The sequence below is a fragment of the Schistocerca americana genome, chromosome 6 (assembly GCF_021461395.2).
Source record: "Schistocerca americana isolate TAMUIC-IGC-003095 chromosome 6, iqSchAmer2.1, whole genome shotgun sequence".
In the NCBI taxonomy this organism is placed as follows: domain Eukaryota; kingdom Metazoa; phylum Arthropoda; class Insecta; order Orthoptera; family Acrididae; genus Schistocerca; species Schistocerca americana.
In genome coordinates, this window is record NC_060124.1 from 469,762,596 (window position 1) to 469,789,184 (window position 26,589).

The 26,589-nt window shown below is 49.5% G+C and overlaps 1 protein-coding gene across 1 annotated transcript in view; it reads right to left on the reverse strand.

Moving 5' to 3' along the window:
- Positions 1–349: 349 nt before the first annotated feature.
- LOC124620215 (uncharacterized PE-PGRS family protein PE_PGRS54-like) overlaps positions 350–26,589 on the reverse strand; it is a 37,896-nt gene continuing 11,656 nt past the window's right edge. Inside the window, exons 2-3 of the mRNA XM_047146883.1 lie at positions 10,424–12,515; positions 350–491 (exon numbers count right to left, since the gene is read on the reverse strand). Of these exons, the coding sequence (XP_047002839.1) occupies positions 350–491; positions 10,424–12,515 (2,234 nt within the window). The remainder of the gene's footprint in view (positions 492–10,423; positions 12,516–26,589) is intronic.

The following is a 26,589-nucleotide window of genomic DNA, read 5'->3' on the forward strand; positions in this document are numbered from 1 at the left end:
GTATTCACATGACGAGACAGTGGCTCACTAGCTGAGCGAGTGCAGCGCTGTGACGTCACTGCCCTCTATAGTACATAGACATCTATTTGCTCCAGCGGGCGTTCAGCTTCCGTGCAGCCTGAGACCAGACTTTTCTGTCTGCTCCTCCTGTGTGATGACACATTGTTGACACCCCCATCATCGTCACTTATACTCCAACAAAGAGGCGTCACCTCCTCCCCACTTCGAGGAACTTGCTACCCTGCTGGAACCTCGTGGCACCTGCTGCAGAGACTCGGAAGCAGGGCTAGTGCAGTTGTTTCCCCGCCAGGCGCAGCGCGACGTCCGATGCTGTGCCCTGCCCTTCCCTTCAACTCAGTCCCTTCAGCTCAGACTTAATAGCAACTTGCCGCTCGCCGACGCGGCTGCGGCGCACCACAGTTCTCCGAACAAAGCCCTCGCCACCCGCTACCCGCAGCGTGGCCTCCGCTGCCACGAACGTGCCTCCTCGCCTGAAAGTGCCAAAACTCCCTCGGACCTAACATTTCTCCACCGCTCCGAGGCCCAGCATTTCTTATGCTGTCATCACAGCTGCATTTTCTGTTGTTGCCAGCTTGGGGTTTGCGTTTGCTGGTCACCTGCATGTTATTAAAGTATTTAACCAAGATTGAAACCACTTCGCAGTGCCACATTTTCGATTACATTTGTCTTGAATGAACTCTAGGGTCGGTTATTTCGCACACTCCATTGCGCTAACCAATGTCATTGCTTCTAACCTTCACATGGTATCCAATCTCTCTTTATACCTCAAGACTCTTTTTAACTACAAATACACAGTTTTAATGTGGATGTAGACTTCTCAACTCCCAGATACTTTTTATGGATTTTTTTATTATAACTGGATAAGTTATCCATGGTTATATCACTGTTCATACTACAATAATTCGAAATTTTTGCGGTGGGAACAGAAAATACCCTATGTACACAATATGTGATTTCGAATATTTCATTTTCACTACGAAAATAACAGAGGTAACAATGCACGTTCTAAACCGACATGAATATAGCCACTGTGATAATTCGTGTGAAGGAAATACAAGTGCATTGTTACGACAAATTCACATTTAGGAAGTGTTTTGTTGAGGTAAGACAGTGTTAATTTTTATTGGTCATGGACGATGATATACGTTTTGAAATGGGCTACAGTTGGGCGCAGGCTTTAGCAGATATGCAGAAGAGTAATAGTGATAATTTTTGGAAATGAGGATGAGATTAATGCTTTTATAGGTATGATAGAGAAACATACGCAGGTCGGAGATGAAATGTGTGTGAGCGAATATGTAGAAAATAATTGTATTCAGCTATCTAGTGTGGCTACTCTTGTTTCTAGAAATGGAAATAAACACATGACTCAGTACCATCTGATGGGCACGAGGTTTCAAGGAATGTAATACGTGGAACTGCATATACTCCACGTCATCTTAGACCACACTTACATCACACTCCGGCAATCTTTTAATCTCCCGGGCACTTTGGCTTTGGTTTTATCCGATGATGCCTCCATGGCTGACAATGTTTTACATTTTATCCATAGTAGTCCTTTTTATGGTTCGATTTAGGGAGGTCCTGCGCCTTTCCCTTTCTGTGTCTTTTGTCCTTGTGTCTGTTGCTGCTCTGGTGTGCCGTCAGATGGTTGACTCTTTCCCTTTTTTTTCTCGTGGTCAGTCAACCAGTCTCCGGCCATCCTCCTTTCTTCTGTTTCTTTCTGTCTGGTGTTCCTCTGTCCTGTTCTTGTCTGTAGTGTTTGTTGCTGCATTTGTGTTCTTTTAGCGCCTGGGGGGACGTCTCCTCCCCCTTTGGTTTTTACCTGCTCCGTAGATTTTCGGCTCGCCTGATTTTGGAATGGGGGGACTGATGACCTTCGCTGTTTAGTCCCCCTTAAACGTCCCAACAACCACAACCACCACCACCACCACCACACTTACATCCAAGGGCAGGTTGTTTCTGGTCTTTCATCACCAATCACATGCAGAATGTAATAGTAATTCAGACTAATAACTGTGCACATGAGAGTAATATTCTGCATCCATATTTTGAACTCTCGATTAAACTTGACGCTACAAACTGCAGGCATTCTTTGGTCAACTAATAACGACTGGCTTACGCAAGGCAAGTGTGAAACCTTTCATCGAATTTACTTCAGATGAGTGTGGCTTACCAATTTTTCGATCCGCAATAAGCTTTTCTAGATAACTTATAGTATTGTTACATAGCGTGTGCTACACAATATTTTGCGTAAAAATAATTTTTGCAGCTAAACAGACCAAACGATATACATTTTTTTCCAGCGTAGTTAGTACATAATTACAAGTTATAAGTAACGTAATTATTGAGAGAATCACGTCCAATGTTTAATTTACAACTCCATAGTTGCTTGCTATAAGTTATTATTTTTGTAGAAGTATTTTGCGTTTTGTCACGAAGTTGCTAGAATCACTTTGCGGTAAAAAACACCCCAGACATATGATACATCCTCTCGTGATATGGGGTCAGGGGAAACGTAATATTTTTCCACCGCTCAGAGGCCCAAAGTTCGTTACGTGTCATGAGAACAGCACTCTTAGGCACCCACATGGGACATGCATTGCCTGCTCACCTGTATGTATTTAATTTTTTAACTAAGATAGAAGCTTCATCACAATGGCACATTTTAAATTACTTTTGTCTTTAACCAAATCAAGAGTCAATTATTTCGCACATGACATTGCGCTAACCAGTATCAAACCAGTTCGCATGCTACAGACATTTCTGAGCTCCAACACCATCTCTTTGTTGTAGACAACAGGAATATCGCTGTCTCTATGCAGACATCTGCTGCCGTTTTTCAAAGATCGTATGTAGCGGCAGGTAGATAGGAGGAGGAGGAGGGAGGGAGGGAGAGAGAGAGAGAGAGAGAGAGAGAGAGAGAGAGAGAGAGGTGAATGAGCCCAGATTTTAAACCCGTTGGAATCAATACCGTAAAATGCAGTGACGCTTTTTTCATATATTTTATACTTTTCATAACTTTTTTAATTCTACAAGTCGTCCCTGCAGGAATAGTTAACATTTCGAGTTTCACAAGAACGATCATTCGAAGTAAACAGGTCTAGTAAACATGGGCTGTAAAATGGGTACTTTAAGAATTATGAGCATTTGTTCATATGCCATACTGTGAAACAAATCTCTTGTGCTACAAGTTCTTTGCTTTCCACATTTTGGGAGGAAGTAATAGGGACCAAAACAAGAAAAAAATTGCTTAGCAAACATGAACCCTAAATGCATACTTTAAGAGCTGTGAACACTTGTTGACTAGAAGACGTGTGTTTCACATAAGCGAAGCTCTTAAGGAATGTGCTTTAGGGCTCATGTCTCCTGGATTTTTTCTCGTTTTTATCCGTAGTTTCACCTCTCGAAATATGGAATACGAAGAACTTGCAGTAACAGATTTGTTTCACAGAATCGAAGATCAAGAAGTGCTCATAGCTTGTAGGGTACTCATTTTAGAACCCATGTTTCCAAGATTTGTTGCTTCGAAAGACCTTTCCATACATCTCCCTGAATCTTTGGTGTGACGTCATAAGTGAGTGACTGCGTGTGAGATCGCTCTCTAAGTTTTTACATACTTCTTGGTTTCAGATACATATTTAGACGGTTTTTGTGATAATGGTCACTATATAAGTGACTTATCAGTGGTTTCTTCATTCACCTCTGCCTTTCTTGTGTTGTGACCTGATATTTGTGTTTCGGATCGAGCAACTTAACCTCTTACCTGTGTTTACATTCCGCGCTGAACAGTTGCAGCTGTAGTGGCGCAACGAAAGCTAAGTACTTATTGTGTGTGTATAGTGGTTTATTTAGGAACTTTAGTAGTCTTCAACCGGTCTTCTTGGTGTTTTCTGGTGAAATAATTTCAGTAGAACCTTTTGGGAACTGTTTTCAGCTTCGTTACTGTGTCATTAGACGTTTGATTTTCTTTCTGTGTTAGTCTCTTGTTATATTCTCATTTGTTGTTGATTAATACTGTTAATAATAGTAGTTACTTCCCTTGTAGAGTAAGATTGTGATTATTGTAGTCAGGTTTTTAACATCATCTTGTTGTAGTAGAGGAACTTAGATAAAGTAGTTTTTTTATTTCAATAAGTGTAAAATTTTACCACGAGTGAGAAGTGTGGGCTTTGCCGTAGGTTCGTGAGTAGTGCATTGCGGTGTGAGAGTTGTTCGAAGTATTTTCACTGGGGGGAATGCAGTGGGGAAGCCAGTGGGCATTCTGGTGAGATCATCTCCTGGAACTGCAGGTTATGTAGCAAGAGTAAGTTGATAGAGGAGCAGGAGCGTAAGATCTGTGCCCTTCAGGTGCAGTTGAAAAAAGCACAGGAGGAGCTAGATAGGATGAGGAGGGAGAAGGGGGTTGGGGAACGGTAGCTGGCTGTTGGCAAGAGATCTGCTAGGAGAAGATTTTCAGATAGTTTTACTATTGGTGTTTGCAATAGATATGACCAACTGTCAGTCTAGTGGAGAGGAATCTCTAGTATCTGTAGATGTAGGAAGTATGCAGCAGACCTCAGCAGTTACGGTGGCTAGGACAGTTGCAAAGTCTAAGAGAAAGAAGAAGGTTCTGCTGTTACGTAGTTCTCATGGTAGAGGTGTAGGCCAGCAGTTGCAGGAAGTGTTGGGGAGTGAGCACCAGGTCACCAGCATTGTGAAGCCTAATGCAGGATTGGCTCAGGTGACTTTTAACATAGGGGGGGTAATGTAGGGATTTTACTAAAGAGGATCAGGTAGTGATTATGGGTGGGGCTGGTAATAGTATTGATAGGGATGGGGAGTATGATATAGATGGTGACCTGGAAAAGATAGCCACTCGGACTGGCAACACGAATGTGCATTTCGTGGAACTGTTTCAGCGTCACGATCGGCCTCATCTTAATACAGCCGTCAGGCGTAATAACATGAGACTTGGCGGTGCGCTGATGACAGAAGGCATGGGTCACATTTCAGTGGTGTCGGTGGAGTCTATCGGCAGGACGGGGTTCACTAGACATGGCCTGCACCTCAACAGGTATGGGAAGGGGTGGTTGGCAAAGCTTATAGGTGACAGCATAGGTGGGGGTGGTGGGATCACTCATGGGAAAATTCCGGTAGTTGTGGGTGTTAGAGCTGTACCTTTTTTAGATTGAAGTCAGCTGATAGGTATTCCTACTTAAGGGAAGCCTCTCTAACAAAGAAGCCACTTTCTACAAAGCTTGGGTATCCGATTAATGAGGGAATTAGTATATTTCATCAAAATATACAAGGTATTAGAGATAAAGTTAGTGAACTGCTTATAGATGTTGACTCTGAAATTATTGGTATATCTGAACACTTCTTAAAAAAGGAGATAATTCAGAGGCTTCCTTTACCAGGATACAGGTTGGCTGGCAGCTTTTCTAGGAGCTCTTTGCGGTGTGGGGGAGTAGCCATGTATGTGAAAAACGGCATCCCATGTGAGTCAATTGATGTTTCAAAGTACTGCACTGAAAAGGTGTTTGAATGTTGTGCAGGTGTGGTTAGATTCAATGGAGCTAAACTTCTGTTGTTATTTATAGATCCCCAGATTCCGATTTCACAACATTTTTGCTAAAGCTAGAGGAGGTTCTTGGTTCACTTTATAGGAAATACAAAAAGTTAGTTACATGTGGTGACTTCAACATTAATTGTGTAAGTGGTTGTGCAAGGAAGAGGATGCTGGTAGACCTCCTTAATTCATATAATCTTATGCAAACCGTATTCTTTCCAACGAGAGTGCAAGGGAACAGTAGAACAACCATAGACAACACTTTTGTTCATTCCTCATTACTAGAAGGGCATTCTGTTAGCAAAAAGGTGAATGGCCTTTCAGATCATGATGCACAAATTTTAACTCTAAAAGACTTTTGTGCTGCAACCATGTTAAATATAGTTATCAACTGTTTAGGAAAGCTGATCCAGTTGCTGTAGAGATCTTTGTAAACCTTATCAAGGAGCAAGAGTGGCAAGATGTTTATAGCGCTGATACAGTAGATGATAAATGTCATGCTTTTCTCAAGACTTTTCTCGTGCTCTTTGAAAGTTGCTTTCCGTTAGAACGTTCAAAACAGGGTACTAGCACAAACAGGCAGCCTGGGTGGCTGACTAGAGGGATAAGAATATCTTGTAGAACAAAGTGGCAATTATATCAAAACGTTAGAAACAAGCAAAATCTGAATGCAGCAGCCCATTACAAGCAGTATTGTAAGGTGCTTAAAAATGTTATTAGGAAAGCAAAATGTATGTGGTATGCGGATAGAATAGCTAAATCTCAGGATATAATTAAAACCATATGGTCAGTCGTAAAGGAAGTGGCTAGCCTGCAGAGACAGGTCGAGGATATAGAATCAGTGTGTAGTGGGAATGTCCGTGTTACTGATAAGTCGCATATATGTTCAGTATTTAATAATCACTTTCTGAATGTACCAGGTAAACTAAATAGAAACTTAGTCACAACAGGGAATTATATAGCACTCTTAGAAAAAAAGTGTTCCGAGATTGTTACCTGAAATGCTCCTCCATGATATTGACAAGAGGGAGATTGAGTTAATAATTAAATCACTAAAGACCAAGAACTCTCATGGATATGACGGGGTATCTAGCAGAATACTGAAGTATTGTTCTATGTATGTAAGCCCAGTTCTCAGCCATATCTGTAACTTTTCCTTTAGGAGTGGTCGGTTTCCTGACCGATTAAAGTACTCGGTAGTGAAGCCACTCTATAAAAAGGGAGACAGGGATAATGTTGACAATTTTAGACCTATTTCTATGCCATCAGTCTTTGCTAAAGTTATCGAGAAGGTTGTATATACAAGGTTACTGGAGCATTTAAATTCACATAATTTGCTGTCATTTGTACAGTTTGGTTTTAGAAATGGTTTAACAACTGAAAATGCTATATTGTCTTTTCTCTGTGAGGTTTTGGACGGATTAAATAAAAGGTTGCGAACGCTAGGTGTTTTCTTTGATTTAACGAAGGCTTTTGACTGTTTTGACCACAAAATATTACTACAGAAGTTGGGCCATTATGGAGTAAGGGGAGTAGCTTACAATTGGTTCGCCTCTTACTTTAAGAACAGAAAGAAGGTAATTCTCCGCAATATTGAGAGTGGTAGTGACGTTCAGTCCCAATGGGGCACTGTTAAATGGGGCGTTCCCCAAGGATCGGTGCTGGGGCCACTGCTGTTTCTTATTTATATAAATGATATGCCTTCTAGTATTACAGGTGATTCAAAAATATTTCTGTTTGCTGATGACACAAGCTTGGTAGTGAAGGATCTTGTGTGTAATATTGAAACAGTATCAAATAATGTAGTTCATGAAATAAGTTCATGGCTTGTGGAAAATAATTTGATGCTAAATCACAGCTAGACTCAGTTTTTACAGTTTCTAACTCACAATTCAACAAGAACCGATATTTTGATCAGACAGAATGGGCATATTATAAACGAGACAGAACAGTTAAAGTTCCTGGGCGTTCGGATAGATAGTAAGCTGTTGTGGAAAGCCCATGTCCAGGGTGTTGTTCAGAAACTAAATGCTGCTTTGTTTACCATTAGAACAGTATCTGAAATAAGTGACAGTTCAACACGAAAAGTAGTCTACTTCGCATATTTTCTTTCGCTTATGTCGTATGGTATTATTTTTTGGGGTAATTCTTCTGATTCAAAGAGGGTATTTTTGGCTCAAAAACGGGCTGTTCGAGCTATATGTGGTGTAAGTTCGAGAACCTCCTGTCGACCCCTATTCAATAGTCTGGGAATTCTGACATTGCCCTCACAGTATATATTTTCTTTAATGTCGTTTGTTGTTAGCAATAAGAGCCTATTCCCAAGAGTTAGCAGCTTTCACTCAGTTAATACTGAAATCAAATCTGCATGTGGAATGCACTTCCTTGACTCTAGTGCAGAAAGGAGTGCAGTACTCTGCTGCATCCATTTTCAATAAGCTACCACAAGAACTCAAAAATCTTAGCAGTAGCTCAAACTCTTTTAAGTCCAAACTGAAGAGTTTCATGGCCCAATCCTTCTATTCTGTGGAGGAGTTCCTGGAAGAGCTAAAAAATTAAGCAAATTCCAGTGTTACATTGTTGATTTTCTTTATTTAAATTTACGACTTGTCGCCTGAATATGTTTTTTATATTTCCTTTTATCTGTTTCTACTATAATGTTATAATTTCATGTATTGACTCGTTCCATGACCATGGAGACTTTGCCTTAATTTGGTCATACGTAACAATAAACAAGTAAATAAATAAATAATCTATTCCTGCTATAAAACCCTGTAAGGAACAGGAGAAGGTGACAAAGTAACATTTTGGCTCGATTCTTGTAACCGGATCTGGCACTCTGTTTTTGGCCTAGAACTTCTTGGCCCATTCCAACGAGACCATTTTTGTGATCGAAAAGCCGATCCTTAGGTGACCACAATACCGAAGTAACTGAGACAGTAGTTTTATGTTTCCAGATGGAAATGTCGGTAAACTGTGTTACTTCGAGGAACAAGTCAGTGGTGAACAATATCCTACGTGGGATCGTCGACATCGTTGTTTGCGCCCCCCCCCCCCTCCAGAATCAACCAATCAATATCTTCGTGCCAAATAAAAGTACCAATATTTCACAGACTTTTGTTAGAAACGCATTTCACTCTGTTTATCACAGTGAGAGTGGTAGTAAACCGCTGGTACCGTTCAAAGACTATCTATGCACTGTTATCGTCTGCTAGGGAAGTCACAGCCTTAGCTGCACAATGAAAGCACATCTGTACGATATACTTTGAGGCGAAGCCCTTCTAACCAAGCAGGTGACTGGCTGGTTAATACATACATCAAAAAAGTTTTGCATCACCTCGGTTCCGAGAGTTGCGTAACCTATACAGAACCCCCTGCGGATTCGGGGGTTAGAATAGGCCCGCGGTTTTCTTGCCTGTCGTAAGAGGCGACTAAAAGGAGTCTCAAACTTTTCGGTCTTGTGTGATGGTCCCCTGTCGGGTTTGACCTCCATATCTCAAAATTCTTCCAAAGAGCGAGCCGATTGGGGAAGGGCGCCTGACTTGGTGCATTGTGTCCATCTTGCGATCAGATCTTTCGCCAGCTGATTTGTCGTTGCATTGCAGACCTGCCGCTCTCCATCTCTTGGGAAAATCGTTCCCATCCCTGGCCACGCCGTAGGAGGAGCGTAAGTCTCAGGATGGCGGTAACAGTTATTCGCCCCGATTCTTAGTTTGTACGAGAGCTGATGGGAGTCTTTTCTATCCACAAAGCCTCAGTTCTTCGTTGAGCATTTAGAGGACAAGTTTGGGGAGGTCGAGGGCTTGTCCAAAATGCGCTCTGGGTCAGTACTGATACAAATGGCATCCTGCGCCCAGTCATGTAGGTTACTTGCTTGTGACAAGTTGGGTGATGTTAACGTTACCATCACACCACATAAGAGTTTAAATATGGTCCAGGGTGTTATTTTCCATTGGGACCTACTTTTACAATATGATGACGAGCTGCGCGCCAATTTAGAGCGTAGAGGTGTTCATTTCGTCCTGCGCCTTCATCGGGGTCCGGGGGACAATCAGGTTGCTAGCAGTACCTTTATCTTTGCCTTCAAGGGTGATACATTACAGGAGAAGGGCAAGGTGATGGTCTACCATTGTGACGTCAAGCCCTATATCCCTCCCCCCATGCGGTGCTTTAAGTGCTGGAAGTTCGGCCATATGTCTTCCCGCTGCACTTCCAGCCTCACATGTCGAGATTGCGGACGCACATCACATCCCAATACTCCATGTGCCCCGCCTCCCATCTGTGTCAACTGCGGAGAGCATCATTCACCTAGCTCGCCAGACTGCAAAGTCTTTCAGAAAGAGCGCAAATTCATGGAATATAAGACCCTGGATCGACTGACCTATACTGAGGCCAAAAGGAAGTATGACAGACTACATCCTGCGAGAATGACATCTTCTTACGCCGCTGCTACAACTACTGTGCTAGCCCCATCTGTTTCGAGACTTCGAGCTGGCTCGATGAGCAGTACAACTCCTCCTGCCCCCCTTGCCCGGGGGGACACTACCCACCTGGTTGCTGCTGCACCACCTACCTCACGAGCAACACCCTCCCCCCCCCCCCCCCCTGCGGGTCCGGGGATTAGAATAGGCCCGAGGTATTCCTGCCTGTCGTAAGAGGCGACTAAAAGGAGTCCCTCCCCCTCAAGGGGGTAGTTAGCGCCTGCATCCGAAGACGGACGGTCCCACGACCTTCATTTGTGGTCTTCTTGGTCTTTCACTTCTCGTTTCTTCCTTCTTTGGTTGGTTCCCTTCTTTGTTCTTCTCCATCTCACTGTCTTCCTTACTCTTTCCCTTGCCTTCTTTCCCTTGCCTTCTTTCCCTTGCCTTCTTTCCCTTGCCTTCTTTCCCTTGCCTTCTTTCCCTTGCCTTCTTTCCCTTGCCTTCTTTCCCTTGCCTTCTTTCCCTTGCCTTCTTTCCCTTGCCTTCTTTCCCTTGCCTTCTTTCCCTTGCCTTCTTTCCCTTGCCTTCTTTCCCTTGCCTTCTTTCCCTTGCCTTCTTTCCCTTGCCTTCTTTCCCTTGCCTTCTTTCCCTTGCCTTCTTTCCCTTGCCTTCTTTCCCTCCCTTGCCTTCTTTCCCTCCCTTGCCTTCTTTCCCTCCCTTGCCTTCTTTCCCTCCCTTGCCTTCTTTCCCTCCCTTGCCTTCTTTCCCTCCCTTGCCTTCTTTCCCTCCCTTGCCTTCTTTCCCTCCCTTGCCTTCTTTCCCTCCCTTGCCTTCTTTCCCTCCCTTGCCTTCATTCCCTCCCTTGCCTTCTTTCCCTCCCTTGCCTTCTTTCCCTCCCTTGCCTTCTTTCCCTCCCTTGCCTTCTTTCCCTCCCTTGCCTTCTTTCCCTCCCTTGCCTTCTTTCCCTCCCTTGCCTTCTTTCCCTCCCTTGCCTTCTTTCCCTCCCTTGCCTTCTTTCCCTCCCTTGCCTTCTTTCCCTCCCTTGCCTTCTTTCCCTCCCTTGCCTTCTTTCCCTCCCTTGCCTTCTTTCCCTCCCTTGCCTTCTTTCCCTCCCTTGCCTTCTTTCCCTCCCTTGCCTTCTTTCCCTCCCTTGCCTTCTTTCCCTCCCTTGCCTTCTTTCCCTCCCTTGCCTTCTTTCCCTCCCTTGCCTTCTTTCCCTCCCTTGCCTTCTTTCCCTCCCTTGCCTTCTTTCCCTCCCTTGCCTTCTTTCCCTCCCTTGCCTTCTTTCCCTCCCTTGCCTTCTTTCCCTCCCTTGCCTTCTTTCCCTCCCTTGCCTTCTTTCCCTCCCTTGCCTTCTTTCCCTCCCTTGCCTTCTTTCCCTCCCTTGCCTTCTTTCCCTCCCTTGCCTTCTTTCCCTCCCTTGCCTTCTTTCCCTCCCTTGCCTTCTTTCCCTCCCTTGCCTTCTTTCCCTCCCTTGCCTTCTTTCCCTCCCTTGCCTTCTTTCCCTCCCTTGCCTTCTTTCCCTCCCTTGCCTTCTTTCCCTCCCTTGCCTTCTTTCCCTCCCTTGCCTTCTTTCCCTCCCTTGCCTTCTTTCCCTCCCTTGCCTTCTTTCCCTCCCTGGCCTTCTTTCCCTCCCTTGCCTTCTTTCCCTCCCTGGCCTTCTTTCCCTCCCTGGCCTTCTTTCCCTCCCTGGCCTTCTTTCCCTCCCTTGCCTTCTTTCCCTCCCTTGCCTTCTTTCCCTCCCTTGCCTTCTTTCCCTCCCTGGCCTTCTTTCCCTCCCTGGCCTTCTTTCCCTCCCTGGCCTTCTTTCCCTCCCTGGCCTTCTTTCCCTCCCTGGCCTTCTTTCCCTCCCTGGCCTTCTTTCCCTCCCTTGCCTTCTTTCCCTCCCTTGCCTTCTTTCCCTCCCTTGCCTTCTTTCCCTCCCTGGCCTTCTTTCCCTCCCTGGCCTTCTTTCCCTCCCTTGCCTTCTTTCCCTCCCTGGCCTTCTTTCCCTCCCTGGCCTTCTTTCCCTCCCTGGCCTTCTTTCCCTCCCTGGCCTTCTTTCCCTCCCTGGCCTTCTTTCCCTCCCTTGCCTTCTTTCCCTCCCTTGCCTTCTTTCCCTCCCTTGCCTTCTTTCCCTCCCTTGCCTTCTTTCCCTCCCTTGCCTTCTTTCCCTCCCTTGCCTTCTTTCCCTCCCTTGCCTTCTTTCCCTCCCTTGCCTTCTTTCCCTCCCTTGCCTTCTTTCCCTCCCTTGCCTTCTTTCCCTCCCTTGCCTTCTTTCCCTCCCTTGCCTTCTTTCCCTCCCTTGCCTTCTTTCCCTCCCTTGCCTTCTTTCCCTCCCTTGCCTTCTTTCCCTCCCTTGCCTTCTTTCCCTCCCTTGCCTTCTTTCCCTCCCTTGCCTTCTTTCCCTCCCTTGCCTTCTTTCCCTCCCTTGCCTTCTTTCCCTCCCTTGCCTTCTTTCCCTCCCTTGCCTTCTTTCCCTCCCTTGCCTTCTTTCCCTCCCTTGCCTTCTTTCCCTCCCTTGCCTTCTTTCCCTCCCTTGCCTTCTTTCCTTCCTTCCTTCCCCGTGCCTTCCTTCCTTCCTTCCTTCCCCGTGCCTTCCTTCCTTCCTTCCCTTCCCTTGCCTTCTTTCCTTCCTTCCTTCCCTTCCCTTGCCTTCTTTCCTTCCTTCCTTCCCTTCCCTTGCCTTCTTTCCTTCCTTCCTTCCCTTCCCTTGCCTTCTTTCCTTCCTTCCTTCCCTTCCCTTGCCTTCTTTCCTTCCTTCCTTCCCTTCCCTTGCCTTCTTTCCTTCCTTCCTTCCCTTCCCTTGCCTTCTTTCCTTCCTTCCTTCCCTTCCCTTGCCTTCTTTCCTTCCTTCCTTCCCTTCCCTTGCCTTCTTTCCTTCCTTCCTTCCCTTCCCTTGCCTTCTTTCCTTCCTTCCTTCCCTTCCCTTGCCTTCTTTCCTTCCTTCCTTCCCTTCCCTTGCCTTCTTTCCTTCCTTCCTTCCCTTCCCTTGCCTTCTTTCCTTCCTTCCTTCCCTTCCCTTGCCTTCTTTCCTTCCTTCCTTCCCTTCCCTTGCCTTCTTTCCTTCCTTCCTTCCCTTCCCTTGCCTTCTTTCCTTCCTTCCTTCCCTTCCCTTGCCTTCTTTCCTTCCTTCCTTCCCTTCCCTTGCCTTCTTTCCTTCCTTCCTTCCCTTCCCTTGCCTTCTTTCCTTCCTTCCTTCCCTTCCCTTGCCTTCTTTCCTTCCTTCCTTCCCTTCCCTTGCCTTCTTTCCTTCCTTCCTTCCCTTCCCTTGCCTTCTTTCCTTCCTTCCTTCCCTTCCCTTGCCTTCTTTCCTTCCTTCCTTCCCTTCCCTTGCCTTCTTTCCTTCCTTCCTTCCCTTCCCTTGCCTTCTTTCCTTCCTTCCTTCCCTTCCCTTGCCTTCTTTCCTTCCTTCCTTCCCTTCCCTTGCCTTCTTTCCTTCCTTCCTTCCCTTCCCTTGCCTTCTTTCCTTCCTTCCTTCCCTTCCCTTGCCTTCTTTCCTTCCTTCCTTCCCTTCCCTTGCCTTCTTTCCTTCCTTCCTTCCTTCCCTTCCCTTGCCTTCTTTCCTTCCTTCCTTCCTTCCCTTGCCTTGCCTTCTTTCCTTCCTTCCTTCCCTTGCCTTGCCTTCTTTCCTTCCTTCCTTCCCTTGCCTTGCCTTCTTTCCTTCCTTCCTTCCCTTTCCTTCCTTCCTTCCTTCCTTCCTTCCCTTGCCTTCCTTCCTTCCTTCCTTCCTTCCCTTGCCTTCCTTCCTTCCTTCCCTTGCCTTCCTTCCTTCCTTCCCTTGCCTTCCTTCCTTCCCTTGCCTTCCTTCCTTCCCTTGCCTTCCTTCCTTCCCTTGCCTTCCTTCCTTCCCTTGCCTTCCTTCCTTCCCTTGCCTTCCTTCCTTCCCTTGCCTTCCTTCCTTCCCTTGCCTTCCTTCCTTCCCTTGCCTTCCTTCCTTCCCTTGCCTTCCTTCCTTCCCTTGCCTTCCTTCCTTCCCTTGCCTTCCTTCCTTCCTTCCTTCCCTTGCCTTCCTTCCTTCCTTCCTTCCTTCCTTCCTTCCCTTGCCTTCCTTCCTTCCCTTGCCTTCTCTGGTCTCCCCCCCCCCCCCCTGCGGTTTCGGGGGTTAGAATAGACCCGCGGTATTCCTGCCTATCGTAAGAGGCGACTAAAAGGAGTCTCAAACGTTTCGGCCTTTAATGTGATGGTCCCCATTAGGGTTTGACCTCCATTTTTCCAAATTCCACAGAAGTACGAGCCTTTTGGGGAAGGACACCTTACGTGGTGCACCATCAGTCCTCTGTGCCCTACGACCTTGGCACTCTTGATCGTCTTGGCGTCGTACATGCACCCTCCATCCCTCATTTTGGGCATACACACCTGATGGGTTGTGTACGTCACGCCCTTAGTGAGTCACCAACTGCACCCACGATCACTATGGACTACCCATGGCACCCAAAATCCAGCAAGGTAGCCAGCCCATTGTGGTGGGGTCGTCATGTAGACCTCTAGGTTGTAGCCCCCTGACAACACAGGGATCATACTGCCGATGCCTGAGCTGACACCTCCCCATGTAAGCCAAGGAGTAGATGCCCGTCTCTCTGGGGCATCGGGACTCCCGGCAACGGCCATCCTGCCAGGTGGCCTTTGCTGTGGCTGGGTGGCGCCCGTGGGGAGAGCCCCTGGTCGGAGTGGGTGGCATTGGGGCGGATGCCCCGCAATGAAGAGGTTCAATCTCAATCTGGTGGTCGCCCGACCGCCAATGTCTCTAAGCGTGGTAAGGTGGAATTTAACGCTGTGACATATAACCCGAAATCGTTCCCTTCCCTATACACACCATGGGAGGAACGTAGGGCTGCAGACAGACAGGAGCCGTATTCGCCACGATACCTTGTATGCAGCAGCACTGATGGGGATTCGTTTTTGGGGACAAAGCCTCTTTTCTTTGTGCACAATCTCGAAGATAAGTTTGGGGAAGTGGCGTCTCTTTCCAAAATGAGAAGCGGGGCCATTCTGATACAAGCAGCTTCATCTGCGCAGTCCCAGGCATTACTCCCCTGTGAGAGCTTGGTGACATCCCCGTTACTGTCACTCCCCATAAGTCCTTAAATTTGGTCCAGGGGATTATTTTTCATAAAGATCTTCTGCTACAGTCTGATGACGAGCTACGTGAGAACCTGGCACGATGAGGTGTACACTTTGTCCGTCGTGTCTTTAGGGGGCCGAAGGATAATAGGGTCGCTACCGGTGCTTTCATCCTGGTCTTCGAGGGCGACTGCTTGCCTGAGAAAGTCAAGGTCATGATATACCGGTGCGATGTCAAGCCCTATGTCCCGCCCCCTATGCGATGCTTCCAGTGCTGGAAATTCGGACACATGTCCTCCAGGTGCACTGCCAGCCCCACGCGTCGTGATTGTGAACGACCTCCACATCCTAATACTCCATGTGCTCCGCCTCCCAACTGCGTTAACCGTGGGAAGCATCATTCTCCCTGCTCACCAGACTGTGCAGTCTATCAACGAGAGCGGAAGATACAAGAAATTAAGACCTTGGACCGTTCAACTTACCAAGAGGCAAAGAAGAAGCTAGAACGACTCAACCTCACACCTATGTTGAGGAGTTATGCTACTGTCACACTGCCGCCACCAGCTCCTGCACAGACTCCCTTCTCTGTTGGCCCACAGAAAACTCAAGTCACGTCTGCCCCACCGCTGGGACAGGCCACTCTCTCTTCCACTGCTCCCAAAACACCCAGTTTGGGAGCAGTGCGCCCCAAGCAACTGGGGACGTCAGTCCCCACCTCTCAGCTAGAGCGGTGACAGCCCTCCCGGGCTTCTCAGCAGGGGAAGCGACAGCTCTCTCCGGCTGCTCAGCCAGAGATGCAACAGCCTCCTTCGGCATCACTTGTTTGGAAGGGATCCCTTGGGGGAGTCCCTTCCAAGGACTTCCCCAGTGTCTCCCAAGACACTAGCCAGTGGCTGAAGAAGCCACCAGCTGCGGGTCGAAGGGCTTCCCACTCTTCATCTGTTCCCGATAATGCGTCAGGAAAGCCCTCCCAGCATGCCAACCCTCCTCCCAAAGACAAGAGAGATAAGAGGAAGCTCTCCAAGAAGGATAAGGAGCCAGTGGTTCCTGCACGAACGCTTCCTGTCAGCTCAGCCTCTGAGGATGAGGTCGAGCTCTTTGCGTCCCCTGACGACCTGGATCTCACAGTCTCCTCAGAAACCATGGCTGTAGCGACGTCCGTCACTCAGTCGGTGGCAGCATGTGACCGTGTGAAGTAATTTGCTTTTTCAGTACCTTCATGCCCTTACACGACACGCTTTGTACGATCCTCCAGTGGAATTGTGGCGGTTATTTTAGCCATCTCCCTGAGCTACGACAGCTTCTAAGCCTGACACCTGCTTTCTGCATTGCCCTCCAGGAAACCTGGTTCCCGGCAATGCGGACCCCTGTCCTTCGTGGATACAGGGGTTATTACTGCAACCGTAGCACCTACAATTGTGTGTCAGGTGGAGCCTGCGTGTATGTCCTTACCTCTGTATATAGTGCTCCTGTGCCACTTCAAACATCATTGGAAGCTGTGGCTGTACGCGTAAGGACTACCCAGGACATAACCGTCTGCAGTGTCTATCTCCCACCAGGTGGTACAGTCTCCCTGACCGAATTGGCTGCACTTGTCGCCCAACTCCCCACGCCTTTTCTTCTCCTGGGGGATTTTAACGCCCACAATACCCTGTGGGGTGGAACGAAGGTTACTGGCCGAGGCCGAGAGGTCGAGAATCTCATCTCCCAATTCGACCTCTGCCTCTTAAACACTGGCGCCGCCACACATTTCAGTGTGGCGCTTGGCACGTTCTCGGCCATAGATCTGTCGTTGTGCAGCCCGGGGCTTGTACCGTCGGTCCACTGGAGAGTCCATGACGACTTGTGTGGTAGTGACCATTTTCCCATCTTCCTTTCACTACCCCAGCATCGCTCCCATGAACGCTTGCCTAGATGGGCATTTAGCAAGGCAAACTAGGACACGTTCTCCTCTGCTGCCACTGTTGTATCTCTCCGCCATGGTACCACCGATGTGGCGGTTGAGACACTGACTGCAGCGATTGTTTCAGCTGCGGAACGTACCATGCCTCGTTCGTTAGGGTGCCCCCGGCGAATGTCGGTGCCTTGGTGGTCTCCAGAGGTCGCTGACGCCATTAAAGAACGTCGGCGGGCTCTTCAGCGACATAAGCGGCACCCGTCTTTGGAGAACCTCATTTTATTCAGACGTCTCCGTGCTCAGGTACGGAGACTTATCGAACGGCGGAAACGGGAGTGCTGGGAGAGGTACGTTTCCAACATTGGTTACCGTACTTCACCCTCCCAGGTGTGGATGAAGATTCGGCGCATCTTTGGATTGCAGCACTCTACAGGTGTCCCAGGGCTTACCATCAATGGGGCGGTATCCACCGGTGCCGATGCAATCGCCGAGCATTTCGCACAGCACTATGTTCGGGCCTCTGCGTCAGGGAATTACCCGCCTGCGTTTCGCGCGCTCAAACGCCGGGAGGAAGGCAAACGGCTTTCTTTCGCTTCTCGCCACCCTGAGGCGTATAACGCCCCATTTAGTTTGTGGGAACTGCGGAGCGCCCTGGCACAGTGCCCCGATACAGCCTCTGGGCCAGATGGCATCCACAATCAGATGCTCAAACACCTTTCCCCGGACTGTCAGCGGTGTGTTCTTGCCATCTTCAACCGAATATGGGGCGATGGTGTCTTTCCGTCGCAGTGGCGGGAGAGTACCGTCATTCCAGTGCTGAAGCCTGGTAAGGACCCACTTAATGTGGATAGCTATTGGCCCATCAGCTTGACAAATACTCTGTGTAAGCTCTTGGAACGTATGGTGAGTCGACGGCTGTGTTGGCTGCTCGAGTCTCGGGGTCTTCTGGCTCAGTGCCAGAGCGGCTTCCGTTAGGGCCGTTCCACCGCCGATACTTTGGTCTTCCTTGAGTCTGCAATCCGCACTGCTTTTTCCAGGCGCCAACACCTCGTCTCCGTCTTTTTCGACCTCTCCAGAGCATATGCCACGACGTGGCGGCACCATATTCTCGCCACATTGCACAGGTGGGGTCTCCGGGGCTCTCTCCCCATTTTTATTCAGAATTTTTTATCTGTTCGGACATTCCGCGTTTTAATTGGAACATCCCATAGTCCACTTCATATCCAGGAGAACGGCGTTCCACAGGCTCCGTACTGAGCGTGCCCCTTTTCCTTGTGGTCATTAATGGCCTTGCAGCAGCAGTAGGGTCGTCTGTCTCACCCACGTTATATGCTGACGATTTCTGCATCTTTTTCAGCTCCTCCACCATTGGTGTTGCAGAACGTCGGTTGCAGGGAGCCATACGCAAGGCGCAGGCGTGGGCCTTAGCCCATGGGTTTCAGTTTTCTCCTGCGGAGACTTGTGTTATGCACTTTTGTCGGCGTCGAACTGTCCATCCCCACCCTGAGCTCTATCTTCAGGATGCTATGCTCAGGGTTGTTGACACTTACCGTTTTCTGGGATTGCTGTTCGATGCCGAGCTTAGTTGGCTTCGTGAGCTCAAACATCAGTGCTGGCAGCATCTGAATGCCCTCCGCTGCCTCAGCAACACAACTTGGGGTGCAGGCCGTAACACGCTGCTGCAGCTCTACAAAGCCCTTGCGCTGTCCCGACTGGATTATGGGAGTGTGGCGTGTGGCTCAGAATCACCCTCAGCATTGCAACTGCTGGACCCCGTTCACCACTGTGGGGTTCGACAGGCAACAGGAGCATTCCGCACCAGTCCTGTTAATAGCATACTTGCTGAGGCTGGGGCTCCTCCGCTTCACATTCGGCGTCAACAACTCTTAGCCTACTATGCTGCCCATGTCCGTTGTTCTCCCCGTCACCCTAACTACCGTCTCCTTTGCGCCGATGCGGCAGTCCATATCCCACACCGGCGGCCGCGATCAGGCCACGCAATTGGGATCCGAGTTCGGTCACTCCTTAGTGCACTCGAGTCTTTGCCTCTTCCGTCTGCTTTTCAGGTCCACCCACATACACCACCTTGGTGCATTCGTCGGCCGCAGCTTCGGCTGGAACTTTCCCGATGGCCGAAAGATTCAGTTCCTCCTGCAGTCTTGCGCCGCCAATTCCTTGCTCTCCTAGGCGCATACCATTCCTCGGAGGTTATCTATACCGATGGCTCGATGGTTGATGGCCGTGTGGGGTACGCTCATGCTCATGTGGACTGTGTAGTCCAGCGCTCGTTGCCGGACGGCTGCAGTGTTTATACCGCAGAGCTAACAGCCGTTTTTCGTGCCCTTGAGCATATTCGTACTAGCACTGGAAAGTCCTTCGTCATTTGCAGTGACTCGCTCAGTAGTCTACAGGCTCTTGACCAGTGCTACCCACGCCATCCCATTGTTGTTGCCATCCAGGGGTCCATTGACGCTCTTGAACAGTGTGGTCGTTCGGTGGTGTTCATATGGACCCCGGGACACGTTGGGATCGCGGGAAACGAACTCGCCGACAAGTTAGCCAAAGAGGCTACCCGCAAACTGCCGTTGGAAATCGGCCTCCCGGAAACTGATCTCAGAACCGTTTTGCACCGTCGGGTCTTTGGGTTGTGGGGAGACGAATGGCGCACTCTGTCTGCACCCAACAAGCTGCGGCAGGTAAAGGAGACAACGACTGTGTGGGGTTCCTCTATGAGGGCCTCTTGCAGGGATTCTGTTGTTCTGTGCTGGCTTCGCATTGGCCACTCTTGGCTGACGCATGGTCATCTGCTGCGTCGAGAGGACCCCCCCCCCCCCTCATTGTCGCTGTGGTGCGAATATGACGGTGGCCCATATATTGTTGGACTGTCCACTTTTAACCGCCCTTAGGCGAACTTTTAATCTCCATGGTGCTTTATCATCTCTTTTAGGTGACAATGTCTCTATGGCAGATCGGGTTTTAAGTTTTATTCGCGCAAGCGGCTTTTATAGGTCCATTTAAATTTTTTTTTTAACATCACCCTCTTTTGAGCTGTCTCTTCTAATTACTTTTTTGTGTTGTGATTCGACTCCACCCTAAACTTTCAGGCTGGAGGTTTTAACGTGTTGCAGTGTGGCTGGCTCATCCTATTATTTTCGTGATCAGCCAGCCACAGTCATCTGCTGTGCCGCTTTCGTTCCTTCTGCCTTTGTTCTCTATGTTGTTTTTGTTGCTGTGCTCTGTTTTCCGTGTTGTCTTACAATGGACCATGGGGCTGTTCTTCCCCTGGAGTTTTTCTTTTAGTGCTTCGCTTGACTGGTGGATAGTTTCCCTGTGCTCTGTGTTTTTATGAAACAAGGGACCGATGACCTTTGTAGTTTGGTCCCTTTAATCTTTAACCCAACCAACCAACCAACCAACCAAGCAACGGAAAGTTGACCAGCCACCAGTGACAAAAGTACTACTGCCTGCCCCACAGCTCCTCGTAGTTTCTCGATCTGAGGACGGCGAGGATTTTTCCTCTGTCAACCCTTTCGTTATCCAGAAGGGCGTAGATGCCATAGCCGGATCTGTCAAGTCGTGTACCAGGTTGTGTAACGGTACCTTGTTACTAGAAACGGAGAGCGCCTTTCAGGCACAAAAACTGCTTCGGCACGATATTTTAGATACCGAATTGGTGACGTCCTGTCTGATCGCTTTGAGCAGGAGAACGGTGTCCCTCAGGGTAGCGTTTTAAGTGTGACTCTGTTTGCCGTCGCTATTAATAGCATTACGTCCCTAGTGAAAAGTCCTGTCCAGTGTTCTTTGTTTGTGGATGATTTCTCTTTGTTCTGCTCTTCTTCAAGCCTTGCAACGACAACTCGTCAGTTGCAACTTACGATTAGGCGTTTGGATGACTGGGCGCAGAAGAGTGGATTCAAGTTTTCCACCGAGAAGTCTGTATGTGTTCTTTTTAACCGTTCTCGTTCGATTTTAACCTTTCCTGAGTTGCGCTTGAGGGACACTATTCTTTCTTTTAAAGACACGGTGAGATTTCTGGGGCTCATTTTTGACTCGAGGCTCACGTGGTTACCTCATCTTAAAGACCTGAAACGGCGGTCGCTTCAGGCTTTAAGTATTTTAAAATGTCTTAGCCACAGTACATGGGGAGCTGACAGGACTTGTCTGCTCCAGTTTTACAGGGCGTTTGTGCGATCTCGGCTCGATTATGGGTGCACGGTGTATGGGTCTGCGAGGCCTTCTTATTTAAAGATGTTGGACGTTGTGCACCATGAAGGGCTTCGGTTGGCCACTGGGGCATTCCGAACTAGCCCCATACCAAGCCTCTGTGCGGAGGCTGGTGAACCGCCACTTCATATGCGGCGACAGCTACTTACGGTACGCCAGGCGTACAAAACTTTGTTCACACCGTACACACCTGCATACCATACCGTTGCTCAGTCTCCTCTGTCACGGTTATTTCATAACCGGCAACGTGCGACGCAGCCCTATGGGATTCGCGCACAGGATTGCCTCGCTGCGATGTCTGTGGCTGGTCTTCGTGTTTTACGTCGCGGTTGGAGCAGATCTCCACCTTGGCTCCTCCGGCGTCCCAAATTTATTTTAGATTTGACTCGTTTTAAGAAAGATGGCACACCAGATTTTACGTTCCAATCTGTTTTTTAACATTTTAGATGTGCATCACGGTTTCACTGTCGTTTATACTGATGGCTCGAAACAGGAGACTTCCCTTGGCTGTTCTGTGGTGTTCCCTGATCGTGTCACCCGGATTCGCCTCCCTGCTGAATATACCGTTTTCGCAGCGGAGCTCCACGCGATCCTGAAGGCACTGGAGCAAATGCATCGTGTTCGGGGCGATCGATTTCTTCTCTGCTCCGATTCTCTTAGTGCTTACAATCGCTGCAGAGCCTATACCCGACTGAGGAGATGGTCCAGTTGATACATGACCAACTGTACTTGCTCCAACAGCGGGGTAAAGCGGTATCCTTCTGCTGGGTGCCTGGTCATGTCGGCATATGGGGCAATGAACAGGCTGATCGGGCTGCCAAGGAGGCCTGCAGAAAGCAGGATGTGGTCCAGTGTCCTATCCCCTTGCAGTCAGTCATCGCTGCACTCCACAGGAAGTGCATGGAGTTGTGGGAGGACGAATGGCTGGCGGTGTCGGCCAATAAACTGCGGTCGGTAAAGTCAACCACTTGGCCGTGGCGTTCCTCCTGCCGGTTACTCAGGCGGGAAGACGTGGCCCTCACACGTCTGCGGATTGGGCACTGTCCTGTGACGCATAGCTATTTATTACGACGGGAGGATCCTCCGTTTTGTGCCGCTTGTTGTGTGCACATCTCTGTCCGGCACATTTTAACAGACTGTATTTTATACCGTGATGCAAGGGCAGAAGCACAAGTTGTTGGGATCTCCCTTGTGTTTTAGCTGACGATGAGACGTGTGTGTCAAGGGTTTTTAAGTTTTGTGATGTGTCTGGACTCTGGCCTAAACTTTTAGGCTGGAGGTTTTAGTGTGTTGCGGAGTGGCTGACTCCTCCCTTCTTTCCTTGTGGTCAGCCAGCCACTTCCATCTGCTCCATTGTTTTAGCTCCCTCTCCCATTTTCTTCCTGTGTTGTCCACGTTTTACTGCTGACGCCCTGCATCATCCCACGCTTCAGTGTGGGTGAGCACATTTTTTCAATGATTGTTCCCCGTGTTCTCTGTTCCGTTTTATGTCAATGTTTTGAGGTTTTCTTTTTTCTTGACACCCGTCTCACTATGATGCTGCACGGGCGCTGAAGACCTTGCAGTCGTGCGCCCACAAACACCTCTACTACTACTACTACTACTACTGCTTCGGCCCACACTCCTGTACACGTTCCCGGTCCGGGTGGAGGCTCACCGCACTTTGAATTCCTCTCGTGGTGTGGTATATACTTGATCACTCGACGAATTGACTGACGAGGAGATTGTCTTTCCTCGCTGAGCAGGGCGTGACGGCTGTCTATAGGGTCATGAAAAAGGTCAACAATGACCTTGTACCGACCCGGACACTTTTTTTGACCTTTGTCAGTGTTAAGCTGCCGTCGCGTATCAAAGCGGGCTATGAGGTTATTTCTGTTCGCCCCTATGTCCCGACACCTACGCGCTGCTACCAGTGTCAGCGTTTTAATCACACTCGCCAGTCTTGTTCCAATGCAGCTAAATGTGTCCCTTGTGGCAGGGATGCCCATGAGGGTGACTGTCCACCCCCGTCTCCTCGTTGTGTGTACTGTCAGGGTGACCATACAGCGTCCTCCCGCGACTGTCCCATGTAAAAGGACGAACGCTGTATCCAAGAAATTCGGGTTAAAGAAAAAGTGTCCACCTCGGCTGCTCGCAAGCTATTTGCTAGTAGGAAGCCCACACTGCTCCCAGCGGGAAAATACAGTACTGTCCTCGCCTCGCCTCTGCTCGGACTACCAGGGAGGTGGCGACGCAGACATGCCATCTGACCTTCGGCACCACGGACGTCCGTTCGGCCAGTGCTAAGATCGCGCGGTCGACGTCTCCTCTTCCTCCCGTCACCCCTCCAACACAAGCACCTTCATCAGCTTCTGCCAAGACGGAGACCCAAAAATCAGATGGACGGGCCTTCAAGAAGGAACCATCCCGTGCAGACTTCCTACGTGCCTCGAACTCCCAGCCATCGACCAGTACTCCCACTAAACGACCTTCCAAGAAGGCTCTCCCCCTGCGGGTTCGGGGGTTAGAATAGGCCCGCGGTATTCCTGCCTATCGTAAGAGGCGACTAAAAGGAGTCTCACATGTTTCGGCCTTACGTGATGGCCCCCCTGTCGGGTTTGACCTCCATCTTTCTAAATTTATCCGAAGAGCGAGCCAATTGGGAAAGGGCGCCTTACATGGTGCACTGTATCCGTCGTGCAATTAGACCTTTAGCCGGATTTCTCGTCGTTGCAATGGTGTTCCGCTCGTTTTCGATCTCTTGGGCGAGGATACGTCCCTGGGTGCGATTACCACGCTGCCCTCTGCAGTGTTTCTTTTCACTGCGACGACGACCTTGGACATTTTTGCACCTAAGATCCAGCACGGTAGCCAGCCTGTTGTGGTGGGGCCGCCATGTACCCTCTTGGTTGTAGCCCCCTGACAACACAGGGATCGCTCTACTGATGCCTGCGCCGTTAACTCCCCACGTATGCCAAGGAGTAGATGCCTATCCTCCTGGGGTATCGGGACTCCCGGCAACGGCCATCCTGCCAGGTGGCCTTTGCTGTGGCTGGGTGGCGCCCGTGGGGAGGGCCCTTGGTCGGAGTAGGTGGCATCAGGGCGGATGACCCGCAATGAAGCGTGGTACATCATCTCTCGCTGGCGGCCAGCCGCCAGCAGTATCTAAGCGTTCTCGGGCTCAATTTAATGCTCAGAAGTACGATCCGAAAACGTTCCCCTCCCTGGCCACGCCGTGGGAAGAGCGTAAGTCTCAGGATGGAGGTAACAGCTATTCGCCCCGATTCTTAGTTTGTACGAGAGCTGATGGGGGGTCTTTTCTCTCCACAAAGCCTCAGTTCTTCGTCGAGCATTTAGAGGACAAGTTTGGAGAGGTGGAGGGCTTGTCTAAAAGGCGCTCTGGGTCAGTACTGATACAAACGGCATCCTCCGCCCAGTCACGCAGGTTGCTTGCTTGTGACAAGTTGGGGGATGTTAACGTTACTATTTCACCACGTAAGAGTTTAAATATGTTCCAGGGTGTTATTTTCCATAGGGACCTCCTTTTGCAGTCTGATGACGAGCTGCGCGCCAACTTAGAACGTAGAGGTGTTCATTTCGTCCGGCGCGTTCATCGGGGTCTGAGGGACAATCAGGTTGCTACCGGTGCCTTCATCTTGGCCTCGAGGGTAATACGTTACCGGAAAAGGTCAAGGTGATGGTCTACCGATGTGACGTCAAACCCTATATCCCTCCCCCGATGCAGTGCTTCAAGTGCTGGAAGTTCGGCCATATGTCTTCCCGCTGCACTTCCAGCCTCACATGTCGAGATTGCGGACGCCCATCTCATCCCGATACTTCATGTGCCCCGCCTCCCATCTGCGTCAACTGCGGGGAGCACCATTCACCTTGCTCGCCAGACTGCAAAGTCTTTCAGAAAGAGCGCAAAATCATGGAATATAAGACCCTGGACCGGCTGACCTATACTGAGGGGAAGAGGAAATATGACAGACTCCATCCTGTGAGAATGACATCTTCTTATGCAGCTGCTACAACACCTGTGCTAGCCCCATCAGTTTCGAGACTTCCAGCCAGCTCGATAAGCAGTAAGACTCCTCCTGCCCCCTTGCCAGTGGGGGGCTCTACCCACCGGGTTGCTCCTGCGCCACCTACCTCAGGGGCAACACCATCCCCCCCATCAGGGACGTCCGTCCCTGCTTCTAAGCCGGAGAAGTGTCCAACTTCTTCGGCTTCTCACGCTCGCAAGGGGTTCCTCGGGTCCCTCCCTTCCCAGGTTTCCACCAGTGGGAAGGCTGACGACCGACAGTGGCGTAAGTGCCCGCAATCAGCTGGCCGACAGACTTCACGATCCACTTCAGTCCCGGAGACTGAATCGGTGAAGCCCTCCCAGCCGGTTAAACCCAAGGAGCAGCGTGAGAAATCAAAGAAGAAGAGCTCTAAGCCCAAGGAACTCGCGGTGGCAGCCACCCCACCGCCACCTTCCAGATCTGCGTCTGAGGACGAGGTGGAGATCCTGGCGTCCGCTGAGGACCTCGATCTCGCCGGTCCCTCAGACGCCATGGATAGCGTTGGCACGGGTGCTCAATCGGAGGCAGCAGGTGACCCAGCAGCGTAATCTGCCTTCCCAGTCCCGTCACGCCTTTGTCCGCCATGGACACTACCATCCTCCAGTGGAACTGCAGCGGTTTCTTCCACCATTTAGCTGAGCTCCGCCAACTTCTCAGCCTTCGCCCTTTCTTCTGCATTGCTCTCCAGGAAACTTGGTTTCCAGCGATGCGAACCCCCGCCCTCCGTGGCTATCGGGGTTATTATAAGAACCGAGCAGCTTACGAAAGGGTGTCTCGTGGCGTCTGCATATATGTCCTTCACACTCTGCACAGCGAGTCTGTCCCTCTCCAGACGCCTTTAGAGGCTGTCGCTGTACGCGTGTGGACGCCACAGGCTGTTACCGTCTGCAGTCTTTACATTCCACCGGATGGTGATGTCTCGCAGCCTGTTCTGGCTGCACTGGTCGCCCAATTGCCGTCGCCTTTCTTGCTATTGGGCGACTTCAACGCCCATAACCCTCTGTGGGGTGGGTCAGTGGCCACAGGTCGAGGCGCCATCGTTGAGCATTTATTGTCGCAGCTCGGTCTCTCGCTGTTAAATGATGGTGCCTTCACACACTTCAGTGTGGCGCATGGCACCTACTCCGCCATTGACCTTTCCATCTGTAGCCATAGCCTCTTACCGTCTGTCCAATGGAGTGTGCATGACGACCTGTGTGGTAGTGACCACTTTCCGCTCTTCTTGTCACTACCACAACGTCACTCTTCTAGGCGCCCTAGCAGATGGGCTATGAATAAGGCTGACTGGGATTTGTTCTCCTCCACTGCCGCTTTTGAGCCTCTCTCTACTGATGACATTGATGCGGTGGTTCAATCGGTCACCACCGGCATCGTTACTGCCGCCGA